General features: G+C 35.9%; 1 protein-coding gene across 2 annotated transcripts in view; it reads left to right on the top strand.

Moving 5' to 3' along the window:
- Positions 1-14,348, top strand: part of PJA2 (praja ring finger ubiquitin ligase 2) — a 73,827-nt gene that overhangs the window by 46,732 nt on the left and 12,747 nt on the right. For both annotated transcript variants that reach the window (XM_025387844.1, XM_025387845.1), the window contains exons 6-7: positions 274-456; positions 6,833-6,944. In XM_025387844.1, the coding sequence (XP_025243629.1) occupies positions 274-456; positions 6,833-6,944 (295 nt within the window). The remainder of the gene's footprint in view (positions 1-273; positions 457-6,832; positions 6,945-14,348) is intronic.

The following is a 14,348-nucleotide window of genomic DNA, read 5'->3' as shown; positions in this document are numbered from 1 at the left end:
TACAGAAGGAGAAAACAGAGCATAGATAATTTGTAAATCAAATAAATATGTTCCTATGTAATTAGGAACTATTTCTGTATACATATGACCCTATAACTAATTTCTTTCCTTTTTTACATAATTCTGCAGTTAAGGAAGACAGTTTTTTAGGTTTATAAAAGTACCAAGAGGTTAGAACTCAACATAATCCACTTGCATGGAATAGAATTAAAGACAGTGTTATGGTATGTTTTAAAATAATATTTTTTTCTTCCTTTAAAATGTTTGTACTAGGGAACAGACATCCTTGGAAGAGGGAGAAATTCCTTGGTTACAGTACAATGAAGTCAATGAAAGCAGCAGTGATGAGGGAAATGAACCTGCCAATGAATTTGCACAGCCAGCTTTCATGTTGGATGGTAACAATAACCTGGAGGATGACTCCAGTGTGAGTGAAGACTTAGATGTGGATTGGAGGTATGTAGCATGATTTTATTAGGATGCTTAATTAGACTCTTTGAGTAGAATGAGTTCATGATTCTAAATTATGAAAATTAAATCTCTGCTGGCTAAGAAATATTCTAATTTTTCCCATCTGTTAGTTCTCCTCTTCTTCAAAGCTCATTTCAAATGTTCCTTCCTACTTGGACTCTTTCTTGCTTCCTCCAGTCAGTGACCTCTTCCTTTGACCTTTAGCTCTCTTGAAGCTCACCTTATATCCTAGTTACTTATACACATTTTTTGAGTTTTAGATTTCTGACTTTTAAAATTTTGCTTTATATGCCCTGTAGTACTTAGCGTAATTCTTTCAAAAATAGCTTCTTAATGAATACCACTTGAATTTTAAAACCTGTGGTTGAATCAGAAAACCGTAAGAATAGTTTTCCTTCCCTGTTCTTCCTTTTCCTTCTCTGTATGTAAAATATGGAAGATAAAATTTTACTTTCCAAGAGATGTTGAAAGCATTTAATTTACTTTATGCTTGACAAAGAATAGTCAGCTTCAAATGAAAGTAACATATAAGTGAATTGTATTGTGAAATTGTTACTACTTATGATACAATGCTCAGAATTTAACTGTTTTGGTTTATAGTGTCTTTCAAGTGTGTAGTAGCCCACTGGAAGCAGGTAACTATTGAGATGCAGAAAGGTGTCCTAACTGATCCCCTTTTTTTTGTTTTTACTTTTTCTGGGGCAAAAAAGATATCTTGATGTACTCACCCTTGTTTCTTTCTCTGTACAAATATATTTTTAAGAATTTGTGTTGTTTTTCCAGTTAAAATTCCTTTACAGAAAATTCAGAAAAATAAATAAGAAAAAACTCATGTATATCTCCTGAATCTCTTCAGGTTTCCGGAACATATGTTTTAAGCCCTCTTTTGTGTCTTTAATTTCTCTTTCTGTGTGTGCTAGCTACTTCTCTGTACTTCTCCAGATTGTTCTAGAAGAGAAACTGAACATCTTGAGATCTTCCTTGCCCTTTCCTATTCTTACTTCCCAAGGGGGGAAAAATGTGTGGAGAACAGACTTTTAATACCATTTTGGGGAAGTAGAAATGGTATTTCATTACAGCCATGCAGTTTGTAATTCTACCTTAAACATTCTCATACTTTAAAACACATTTTCTGGCTTCCCATACGTTATGAAGAATAAGCGGCTTTACCTAGTCCCAGTCTTGCTGATCTTGATGCTTCTCTCTTTTCCTTCCTCTCTCTGTCTCCCCATTACCTTTTTTACTGCACTCCTTGTTAATTCGGAAGTCTTCTGTCTCCATTATGCAAAGTAATTCCTCAGAGTGTTCAGCAGTTGAAAGAATCATCTGTTTAGCATCATCTGTGCATGTTGGGAGGCAATTATGGTTTCATATGAAGGAATTTTTTCTGTTGCACATTTTCAAGACTCTAAAAATAATTTTTTACAGCTCTGTTACGAAGATGCTCCTTCCTACAGGGGCACTAAGATTTAACGGATTTTTGACTCATTGAAATAGTGCAGTGAACTTTTTCTTCCCCATCCTGCATAAAACTTTTTCTATACTTCTGGTTTTTCCTTTAGGACAAATAATTGGAGGTGACATTACTAAGATACGTAGTATTTTTCAGGGTATGGATACATATTTCCAAATAACTTCCAAAAAGGTTGTTTTACCTAAAAATTTGAAGGAATAATGGAAGTTTTTACTGAATATAATTTGTTTGCTTGAGATGGAGTCTCGATTCTGTTGCCCCGGAGTGCAGTGGTGTGATCTCGGCTCACTGCAGCCTCCGCCTCTCAGGTTCAAGTGATTTTCTTGCCCCAGCCTCCCAAGTAGCTGGAATTACAGGCGCCTGCCACCACATCCAGCTAATTTTTATATTTTCAGTACAGACAGGGTTTCACAATGTTGCCCAGGCTGGTCTCAAACTCCTGACCTCAAGTGATCTGCCCTCCTTGGCCTCCCAAAGTGCTGGGATTACAGGTGTGAGCCACCGTGCCCAGCCTCTGAATATAATTTGAACTTAAATTTGAGAAACTATTACTTTAGGTTCTAGTTCACTGATGATCTTTCTAGATATGGCTGTTGTGTTAAGGTTTTAGAAACCTTACTAATGGTCTAAAACTGTACAGAGCTTCAAAGTAGTTTTTTTTTTTTAAATTATAGAAACATTTTAGCATTAATTTTAAGACACAAATTTTGAAGGTTGCTCTATGTCCGCACCTCATTATTTGCTTATATGGTACTACATTAATTTATGTGGCAATGTCTAAAGGTTGATAAAATGAAAATGTGGTTTCATTTCTATATTAAAATAGCATGCTATGGGTAAAGCCATGGCAAAGAGCAGCAGTTCTTGTCTCTGAGGTCAAACTTTGGCACACGTTTTTTCATTTCACCACTGCTTAGGAAAAAAGTGAAGCCTTTTGGTTCGTTAATTTAGTTTAAAGGAAAATGGAAAAAGTCCTCTATCAAGTTTATTTACTTGTTTTCATTAGTTGCATTAGTTACAAGTTGCATTAGTGTTCAGAATACTAAAGAGTACCTGATAGCTTGGTGTGGTAGGAAGTGACACAGAGAAATCATCGTTTTAGATACTGACAGATCCCAACTCTACTGTTTGTTTTTTGTTTGATAACTCCTTAACTTCTCTGTCTTCCTGTAAGAAATTGAGTTCTTATTAACCTAATAAGATTGTGAGAAGTTAATTCTGTGTGGATATAACTGTGGCTTAATAGAATTTTTAAATAATTTGATATAATTTTAGACTTACAGAAAAGTGACAAAAATAGTACAAAAATCCTCATATATCCTTCACTAAGATTTCCTAAATGCTAACATTTTAAAACCACGTTTGTGTTACCATTCTGTCTTTCCTTTCTTTATACTTATAGTAAGGTTTTTTTCTGACCCACTTATGAGTAAGTTGCAGGCATGATGTCCCTTTCTTTACTTGTAAATATTCTAGAATGAATTTCCAAATCCAAGACTACTTTCTTACATAACACAGTAAAATTGTCAAAGTCAGCAAATTAATGCTGATACAATATCATCTAATCTACAGACCTTATTTAGATGTTCGTAGTTGTTCCACCAGTGCCGTTAGAGAAATTTTTTTCTGGTCTAATCTTTGTATTAGATTTTTCATTGTATTTAGTTAACGAGTCTCTTTCAATGTGGACATTTCCTTAGTCTTTGTCTTTCGTTACCCTGAGATTTCGGCAACTAGGAGTTGCCGAAGCTATTTCATATGTGGATCCTCAGTTCCTTACCTACATGGCACTAGAAGAACGGTACAGGTCATTTATTTTTTAGAATGTCCCTTAGGGTGTATTTGTCTGTCATGAATAGATTTGAGTTGTGAATTTTTAGCAGAAACACCCTAGAAATGATGTTTTGTCCTTTGCAGTACATATCAGAAAATACATGGTGTCAAATCAACCCATTACTGGTGATATAAAATCTGATTTGGTTATGATGTTATCTTTCAAATTTCTTTACAGTTGTCATTTATCCTTTTATACAGCTGACCCTTGAACAACACAGGGGTTAGGGGTGCTGATCCCTGTGCACTAGAAAATCCAAGCATAACTTTTGACTCCTCAGAAGGTTAACTACTGATAGTCCACTGTTGACCAGAAGCCTTATGATAAAGTAAACAGTTGATTGCCACATATTTTGTATGTGATATGTATTACATACTGTATTCTTACAATAAAGCAAGCTAGAGAAAAGAAAATGTTAAGAAAATCATAAAAAGAGAACATATATTTATTCTTCATTAAGTGGAAGTAGGTCATCATAAAGGTCTTCATCCTTGCTGTCTTCATGTTGAGTAGTATGCTGAAGAGGAAGAGGAGGGATTGGTCTTGTTATCTCAGAGGTGGCAGGGTGTTAAAAAAAACTGAGGTTAAGGGTACCCACCTACGCAGCTCAAGCCCCTGTTGTTTATGGGTCAACTGTAGTCAATAGGCTTCTAGCGTGAAGATACTTTGAGACTGTAAATAACATGTTTCTTCTTAAACTGTCAAACTTCCATCCACTAGTTTTAGCACCTATTAGTGGTTCTTGTCTGAAACAATTTTTTGTTTTTTCGTTTTTTGTTTTATGTTTTTTTTTCAGACAGGGTCCCATTCTGTCACTCAGGCTGGAGTGCAGTGGTGCAAACTTGACTCACTGCAACCTCTGCTTCCCAGGCTCAAGTGATTCTCCAGCCTCAGCCTCACGTGTAGCTGGGACTACAGGCATGAGCTACCAATGCCTGGCTAATATTTGTATTTTTTTGTAGATACGGGCTTTCGCCATGTTGCCCAGGCTGGTCTTGAACTTCTGAGCTCAAAGGCCCACCTTGGCCTCCCAAAATGCTGGGATTACAGCCACCACACCCGGCCTGAAACAGTTACTACCATGGTGACTGCCAAGTACATGATCTTAGAATTTTTAACTGATTATTTGTAGTGGGCCAAATTACAACTGGATATTATGCTTTGAGTGTCTAGATTTGCTTAGCCTGGAGAAGAAAAGAATTATTGGGAGATAGTTGTCTTCAGTCGTTTGAAGGGTCGTTTTGCAAAGAGAAGGAAGACACAATTTATGTTGTTTCAGCAGGCAGAATTACAGCAACAGAGCAAAAGTTACAAGTAGGAATACTTAATATGTTTTAAATTCCTAGTAGTGCTATCCCGCACTGGTACATACCACCTTAGAAAGCAGTGTATTTTCTGCATGGAAGGAATGTTTCTTCTATTTCTTGAATGTCTACTATGGTACCATCCCTGTGCCAGGCACCTTTGCACACCTACTATGTCTTACTGACTTCAGGGCTCTTTCTCTTTGTATTACATCTTACTGCTAGATGAGGGAGTTTCAGTATTTCAAGGGTGAGTGGATTCAGTAATTCTTAATATTAATTCCAAAATCTGTGATTATATGAGCATGTCTGTTGCTTTGTATTGTGTGATACTTGATTTCCAGATACTGCTAAACTATAACATATTCTTTTTAAGAACCATTTTTGTGTCTCTCGGCAATAGATGGGTAATTTTAATTATGGCACATGGGTTGACATCAAAATGATTTTCGAGCTAGGTTGTTTGTGGATGTTTAGGACTATGATATTCAAATATGATAGGATATGAAAGTCAACAAGTTTGTCTTTAGACAAAATAAGCTCAGTTTAGGATCTCTTGTACTTAAGAGGTGGTAGGAATACATCTACTCAAAGTGCCCCACAGACAACTAGAAATGTAGGTCAGGAGCTTCAGGGGAGTTTAGGAATTAGGTAGAGATTTAGGAATTACCTGCAGAGAGGATAATTGAAGAAAATGGGCTTGAATATATTAATAGTTTCCAAGGGAGCAAGATTAGAGAGAAGAGGACCAAGGACATGCTTACAGTTTTCAAATTTTGAAATACTTAGTATTTCCAAGACTAGAGGAAAGGGAGGAATCTCGATGTGTTCAGGGGTGGAGGAAAGAGAATAGGACCAAAGTGAGACATGTTTTCCTTCTAGGAGCTTAACGGTTTTTAAGAGAAAATTATAATAAAAATGAGCAGTTAGGAGCTAGATATTTTTCAAGCTGTATAGTAATGGAGGTGGCCTAATCTTAGAAGAGGAGATGATAGATTAATGAGAAAGGCTTGAAATAATAAAATATTTTAAAATCTAGAATTATTCAGCATTACAAAATGAGAAAAGAAAAAAGAGGCCATGAGTAATGATAGAATTAAAAAATATATAGTTATTTTCTTTGTCATACTCTCATCTACATGCAAATTGGAAACTGAAAAACAGAAAAAATGTGTGGGAAATAATCAGGTGGGGAAATGTACTATATCTTTCAACTGAAATGCTTGGTACCAGAAGTGTTTGGGATTTGGGATTTTTTTCCTAGATTTTGGAATATTTGCATATACTTCCAGTTGAGCATCCCAGATTTGAAAATTCAAAATCTAAAATGGTTCAAAATCTGAAACTTTTTGAGTGCCAGTATGACATACAAAGGAAATACTCATAGGCACATTTTGGATTTCAGATTTTCAAATTTGGGATGCTCAACCAGTACCTTTAAGCAGTCTCTAGAGTTGGAGCCAGAAACACAAAAGAGAATTTTTCTATAAACTTTGTGCATTGAGTTTGGCAGCCTGTTGGATGAGGTAGTAGTATCTTAACTACTTATCTTCAGCACCTCACTTTTCTGTTGGGTTCCTCCTGCCCCTAACCCTACAAGTTGGTATTAAAATATTTTAAGGTTTTCTGTTCACAGCATGCTTATCGGCTTGTCAGTATGCTAATACAATTATGTCCTCAGCATAAGATTTCCCAAATCATAGTGGTGAGTTTTGTTTTTCTGTTTTTTTTCTTTCTTTTTTTTTTCAGCCTATTTGATGGCTTTGCAGATGGACTAGGAGTTGCCGAAGCTATTTCATATGTGGATCCTCAGTTCCTTACCTACATGGCATTAGAAGAACGCTTAGCCCAGGCTATGGAGGTATGTTCATAACTCTAATGTCCATATATAAGTTGATGGGATGCAAAATGATAAAGGTTTAAAGGGATTTTGAGACTATTCTTAAGAAAAGGTGAATCTTTTTCCCATCAGTTTAGTAACAGTTATTGAATAATAATTGTCACCAGTATGTGTATACATATTATACTTGGTGTCCTGCTAGTTTGCCTTAAATTTCAGTATTTCTCAGTTTTTATTGCAGGATGGAAAATGTTTTGCTTACATTTAGAAAATAATACCTTTTTCTCTATTGAATTATACAAGTACGAGAGTGAATATCTTATATACACATGCACACGTGTATTTGTGAAATGCAGTTGAAGCTAAGGATATATTACAAATCTCTTTTTTTCTCATGGCTTCTAAATACTCTCCGGCTGCCTAATGCAGTTAGGAAATTTGCTGCTCCTTATCCCAACAAACATATACACACTTCAATAAATGGGGCATATTTGCTGCCTAAGTTTCTCTTGCCTTCTTTTCATTATTTAACTAAAACAGAAAAACTTGTTCTTAAATGTTATTTGCCTAAGTTCAAAGCCCAAGTATTTTCGTGTTTGGGAACTACTACTGTACCAGTGGATTTCATTAAAAGAAATCTTTCTTTAAATCACTATTTCCAAAGTGATTTCCAAAATATAGGTACAGAAATGACTGGTGAATGAGCCACAGGTAAGAGGACAAAAAACTTGGTAAGAACTTTTAGAAGCATTATAATATATTTTGTCTTTAAATTTTCTGAGATTAGAAAGTCCAGTTTATGTATTTATTTATTTTTGAGACAAGATCTCACTCTGTCGCCCAAGCTGGAGTGCAGTGGTACAGTCATAGCTTACTACAGCCCTGAACTGCTGGGCTCAAGCGGTCAGCTCACCTTAGCCTGTCCCAAGTAGTGGGGACTACAGATACGGGCCATCAGACCTGGTTTGTTCTGGTTTTTTTTTTTTTGGTAGAGATAGGGTCTTACTATGTTACTACCCAGGCTGCTCTCAAACCCCTGCCCTGAAGCAATCCTCCCACTTTGGCCTCCCATAGCACTGGGATTATAGACATGAGTCACCATGCCCAGCCAGAAAGTCTACTTCAGATTGACAAATTAGGTAGCAGGTACCTATCTAATACTGATATATTTAATAATATATTTATATATCTAATATATTACCTCTCTAGTATATAATATATAATATATATTAGATGTATTATATCTCTATTAGATATATTTGTCTTTAAATTACCTCTAATTTGTAATATATATTATATACTATATGTACTATATATTACATATATAATATATATAGCTATATATAACATCTAGTGTATATATATTAGCTATATATAACTATATGTAATACATAGCATATACATTAGCTATATATTAGACATCTGTAATATCTATAGATATTAGATACAGACATCTATAGATATTAGATACCTATCCATTTGCACACACACATGCATGCATGCATGCATATACATGTTCATATACATTTATGCTAGCTCTGCTTTGTCATCACTTTTTTTACATATGTAATTGTCCATGGAGATTGCTTTCAGTTATGCTTTATAATGAATAATTTTTCTCAAAGTAACCATAGCAGAAATACTCTGTACTAGGAAAAAAGTCAGAAAGAACATCATGAGATAGGATACACTTAGGATTTTTGCCAGATTATTTAACCTGCCTTGGCAAATTCTGACACATAAGAAATAATGGTATAGCATGGTAACTTGCATCAGAAATATATAAAAATTAAGGATCACTCATTTCCTTGTGCTAGGTCTGTTCTAGGGTGTGATTTCACAACATTTAGTCTTTCATTTTATGCTAATGGTTTATGATTTCCTATAATACGGAGATAACTTTAAAAAGAAGTGTTGAGAATGAAATGTTTTATTATTTATTACTAGTGGGGAATGTGACATTTGGCATCTGGAAAGAAGAGCCAGAGAGACTGGTCTTGAGAGGTCATGCTAGGTAAAGGCACTAGCGGTGAACTAAGACAAGAGGCAAGTAAGAGCTTACAGTCTCACATTGTTGGCTTCTACCAGTAGTGAACCCAGTGGCATTATTCCTACCAGTCTATACTTATGCCTCTGTTTAATGGCTTTAAGCATCTCTCTTCTCTAAGGCTTATCAGCTTCTTCACAGTTTAGTGCTCTGATTTAATTTATCTGAATTTGATTGAAATGTTTCACTCCTAGAAAATCAATACAGTTTTCTTCCTGTCACTCTCCAGAAATCTTATTTTTCTATGTTCAGTATGCATTTATTTAATCATTTTTTAAAATGAAACAAAAATAATCTATGATTATTTCTTTTATATTTAACACTAACACTCTTTAAATGAAACAAAAACAAAACAAACTGTTTTTGTTTGTTTGTTTCTCAAGCAGCCCTATAAGTTTTTGGAAGTAGTCGCTTTCATTTCTGGTATTTTTCCAATACTAGATTGATCGTTCTTTTCAGGTAGTGGCTTTTGGTGAAAATACTGGCAATATGTCTTTGTCTCCCTATATCTGTGTCTCTAATTTGAGTGAGGAGAGGATAAAACATTAAACATCTTTAACTTCTTGAAACTTTTCTACTTCTCAAAATGGATTTTGAAAAAATCCCCTTGCACGTTTATGTTGACATCTAAAATTTTTCAGCATAAATCTAAGTAGTAGTATTTACTTTATCGTACTTCTTCCCTGGAAAAATGTTTAAAATTTTTAATGTAAAAAGTGGCTAAATTGAGTTACAATTAATAGTATCCAAATGATCAAAAATAAATTATGAATTTTGATAAGTATTTTGTAGGAAATGCATCTAATGAGATGGAGGCATTTTCCTTTCCCAGTTATGAGTGAATTTTATTTATTACTGAAATGAGAAACATTTCAGCATAAGTTTTACTTTTGATTTTCATCTTATGAATGTAAGGTTGAAAAATGTTGTTCACCTAAATAAATTAACAGGAATGGAAGGAGTTTATTATGGCATTGTCACTGAATTCTTTTGAGATATTTACCCAGAATCACATCAACTTAAGTTGTTTAGATATTCCTTAGATTCGTTCAGTTTTGTTTGTTTGTTTGTTTGTTTGTTTGTTTGTTTAAGCAAGGAATTGGAAGTCACCCAAAAGATTTGTTAGTTAGTCATTAGAGTTCAGTTCTACCTCCATACTTCAGATTGTCCCCCTGAATGGGTAAGAAGTGTGCTTTTATTTATAAAAGTGGAAGAAAGGTAAGTATAAACAGAATGTTAGAACAGAGAACCAGCATGATATACTGCAGGTACATTCTTATGTGGATCATTTTGAAGAAAGATTACCTATGAAAGCTTATTGAAACTGATCATCTTAAGACTGTCCATACCCACGGGCCCCTTGTAAAGTCTCTACATACAATAGCACCTATATATACCCAGGCATAGGCACTCGGAAGGCAGTAATGTGGAGGTTAAGAAGATGGGCTTTTGTGTTAAAGAGTTAGGCTATGTGACCTTGGATAATTCACTTAACCTCTCTAAGCTTTAGCTTCCTCATTTACAAAATGGGAATAATAAAATCTACCTGATGGGTTGTTGTGAGATTGTGTTAAAGCCTTTAGCAAAATACCTGCTTGTATTGGGGAGATCTCAGTAAATGGTATATTCATACAGGTTTATTCAAATCAACAGTCAACTAAGAGATGTAATCAGTGAACAAATCTGGATTCAGTGATTGTCATTCAGAATCAGTATTGCTATCTTCATTCTTTAAAAACTGAATTGTATTTTATTTTTCAGAACAAAATTTTGTGCTGATAAAGGATTATGCTACTTTAAATGCTACTTTTTTTGTCTTTTTTTTTTTTTTTTTTTTCCTTTTTTTGTGGAGAACGGGGTCTCGCTATATTACCCAGGCAGGTCTCGAACTCCTGGGCTCAAGCTATCCTCCCGCCTCTGCCTCCCTGAGAGCTGGGATTACAGGCGTGAGCCACCGCGCCCGGCCTAAATGCTACTTTAAAATGTATTCTAGATTGGGTGATTTAGGCTATTTAGTTGTCTTTCTGACTCTTGGACTAACTATTGTAAATACATTGTACTGCCTAAAGGTGTAGATAGTTTTTTGTTTTTTGTTTTTTAAATTTTTATAGATTTTCATAGCAGTGGCTATAAAATGCTATCTTTTGCTTGTGTTGCTTATAAGTGATCCTGGATTATCTTAAATACATGACAGTACCAAGGCAATAAGTTATTTTTACATATATGAAATTTGAGGTGTTATTAGCACTGCATATGTGCAGATAATCATTAGAAAGAGATGATGAACCCATTGAGACAAACATATATCAAAGCATAATTAGCCTGGAATAACCTCCCCAAATGAAAGTTACTATAAATAATATCCTTTATTTCTGTTTATGTGTAGCAGAGATGAGTTCTTGCAAGCAGGTTCTATCTTCAGTAGTACATATGGGAAATTGGAGAAGATTCATAATTATAGCTATGTGAGAAGGAAAGGGACAGATAACAGGATCTTACCTTCCATTTCCTGTCTTGCAATGGGAAAGTTCAATATAAAGAATTCTAAACTAGAACAAAGAAGTAGAGTAACAAGGGATTGGCTAGGAGGAAATAAAAATTCTAAAGAATATGTGAAAAGCACATATAAGGAGCAACCACCACCTGTCAGGCAAAGCTAGGACAATCCAAGGAAGAGTGCCTAGTCTACCTTGGGGCTGAGGTCCAGACCTTGATGGAAATGGCATCGCTGTGGCTTGCTATATGAGAGAGAAGTCACTGTGGTATGTGCTGGTATAACTTGCTGGAAGTCAGCTCTCTTAGGGTGCTGAGGAGAGCTATTCATAGGAAGGTGTCTGAGTGGAAGCACTGTGCTGCAGAACTGTCCAACATGGGTGCTGGGGGAGGCTGCTCCCTGCTAAGTGCATTACAGGAACTGGCTGCTAGAGAAGCTGTGTGCACTGTAGGAGTCTAGCGCTAGAAAAAGCTATGAACATCACACTAGTCCCGGTGTGCTCTGTCAAGCAAGCACACTGGGACAGAAGGAAAGCCCTTTCCTCCAGCAGTGTTCTTCAACATCCTCTGTGAACAAAGCTTAGCATCATGCCAGCTGTTAGGAGGGAAAGTATTTAAACAGCCCAGATTTTCACAGAGCTGACACAATGGTGAATTTGGATTTATGGAGCAATAATTCCATAAATGGAACATTCCAGCACGTTGACAACTTGGCTTCCATACATACCTTTCAATGCACGTTTAAATTTCCATCCATCAATAGAATTGTGTTTTCAGCCCACAAAATACAGCTATTACTACAACTGAAGTTTCACCCTTTCCCCAGAATGAGCAGATGGCTAGTTCCAAGTGTCATTGTATCTATTACTAGCTATGCATTACTCCATAAATTGATAGTCACACTGAATGTTCTCTTATATAAAGACTAAATTGCAAATTTAACTTCCAGCAACTGGTATATGAAATAGAAATGGGAAAGAGAAAAAGTGAACTGTTAATATATACAAATAAGCACATACATAAAATAAGCACATAAAATATGCAAAATTACTAATCCTTGTTCTGTATTTGGTCGTGAGACTGTAAATGATAGCTATAACTTCCTTCTTCCATGACCCAGTCATATTTTTCCCTGCCCTCAGCCAGAAGCTCATTTAGCTGGTTAGGATTCTTTAGTTGTTAGAGTAACCCAAACCTACATTGTTTATATCTTCAGTTGTTCTTTCTTTTTTTGTCTGCTGTAGTTTTCTGGTAACTTTACTGTTGGGCATGAAAGCACTAAGAGATTCACACTCCAGGGTTTATTATCACAGGGTTTTCAAGCAGAGGAAGCCTAGTCTGTGGAGGGCAGACTATTTCCACTGGTAACAGGAGGCTCAGAGTGACTTGGGGATTCAAGATTATCAGTTTCCTCAGAGTTCAACCAGATGTCCTCATTCCAGGTTTCAGAATCTTATTCCTTAACGAATCAATGGTAAAACTTTTGAGAAATTTGATGAGACTGAGAAGTCAACTCTAATTTTCATTTAGCAATCCACACAGTTACATTTTGTGTTTGATTTTTAGGCGCAAGAGCTTCTTTTAGGGCTGTCATGGATGCTTTCTGGCTCTCATACCCTGTTGTGAGGGCTAAGAGACCTGAGTTTGTAATTTTTTTCTGTAAGTGCACAAGGGCACTTATTAATAATCCATCTCACATCACGATTTTTATAGTTAGATCACTGTTGCTGTAAGGTCAAGTATAGCAGCTCTCTGGGCTCTTAAGACACTTGCTTCAGTTGGACCTTCATCACTGTCAACCACAGTGATACCTTGATTAATTGTGATGCCACTACAGACTATGGATTAATAGCATCCCATTCTTATTGGCAAGGAGCTCAGCACTGAGCTCAAGCTCACAGGCCTAACCAAACCAATCCCCAAATGCAGTTCTGTGTCCTGCAAGACACAGAGCTGTTTTTTTTTTTTTTTTTTTGCATGCTCTTCCCATGAATTTTTTTTTTTATACCTTATGTTCTAGGGTACAGGTGCACAATGTGCAGGTTTGTTACATATGTACACATGTGCCATGTTAGTGTGCTGCACCCATTAACTCGTCATTTACATTAGGTATATCTCCTAATGCTATCCCTCCCCGCTCCCCGCACCCCACAACAGGCCCCGGTGTGTGATGTTCCCTATCCTGTGTCCAAGTGTTCTCATTGTGCAGTTCCCACTTATGAGTGAGAACATGCGATGTTTGCTTTTCTGTCCTTGCGATAGTTTGCTGAGAATGATGGTTTCCAACATCATCCATGTCCCTACAAAGAACATGAACTCATCCTTTTTTATGGCTGCATAGTATTCCATGGTGTATATGTGCCACATTTTCTTAATCCAGTCTGTTATTGATGGACATTTGGGTTGGTTCCAAGTCTTTGCTATTGTGAATAGTGCCGCAGTAAACATACGTGTGCATGTGTCTTTATAGCAGCATGAATTATAATCCTTTGGGTATATACCCAGTAATGGGATGGCTGGGTCAAATGTTATTTCTAGTTCTAGATCCTTGAGGAATCACCACACTGTCTTCCACAATGGTTGAACTAGTTTACAGTCCTACCAACAGTGTAAAAGTGTTCCTATTTCTCCACATCCTCTGCAGCACCTGTTGTTTCCTGACTTTTTAATGATTGCCATTCGAACTGGTGTAAGATGGTATATCTCATTGTGGTTTTGATTTGCATTTCTCTGATGGTCAGTGATGATGAGCATTTTTTCATGTGTCTGTTGGCTGCATAAATGTCTTCTTTTGAGAAATGTCTTCTTTTGAGAAGTGTCTGTTCATATGCTTCACCTACTTTTGGTTTTTTTTTTTTTTTTTTTTTTTTTTGACAGAGTTTTTT

Source organism: Theropithecus gelada, chromosome 6, assembly GCF_003255815.1.
Source record: "Theropithecus gelada isolate Dixy chromosome 6, Tgel_1.0, whole genome shotgun sequence".
Classification (NCBI taxonomy): Eukaryota; Metazoa; Chordata; class Mammalia; order Primates; family Cercopithecidae; genus Theropithecus; species Theropithecus gelada.
This window is presented reverse-complemented; position numbering and strand designations above follow the sequence as displayed.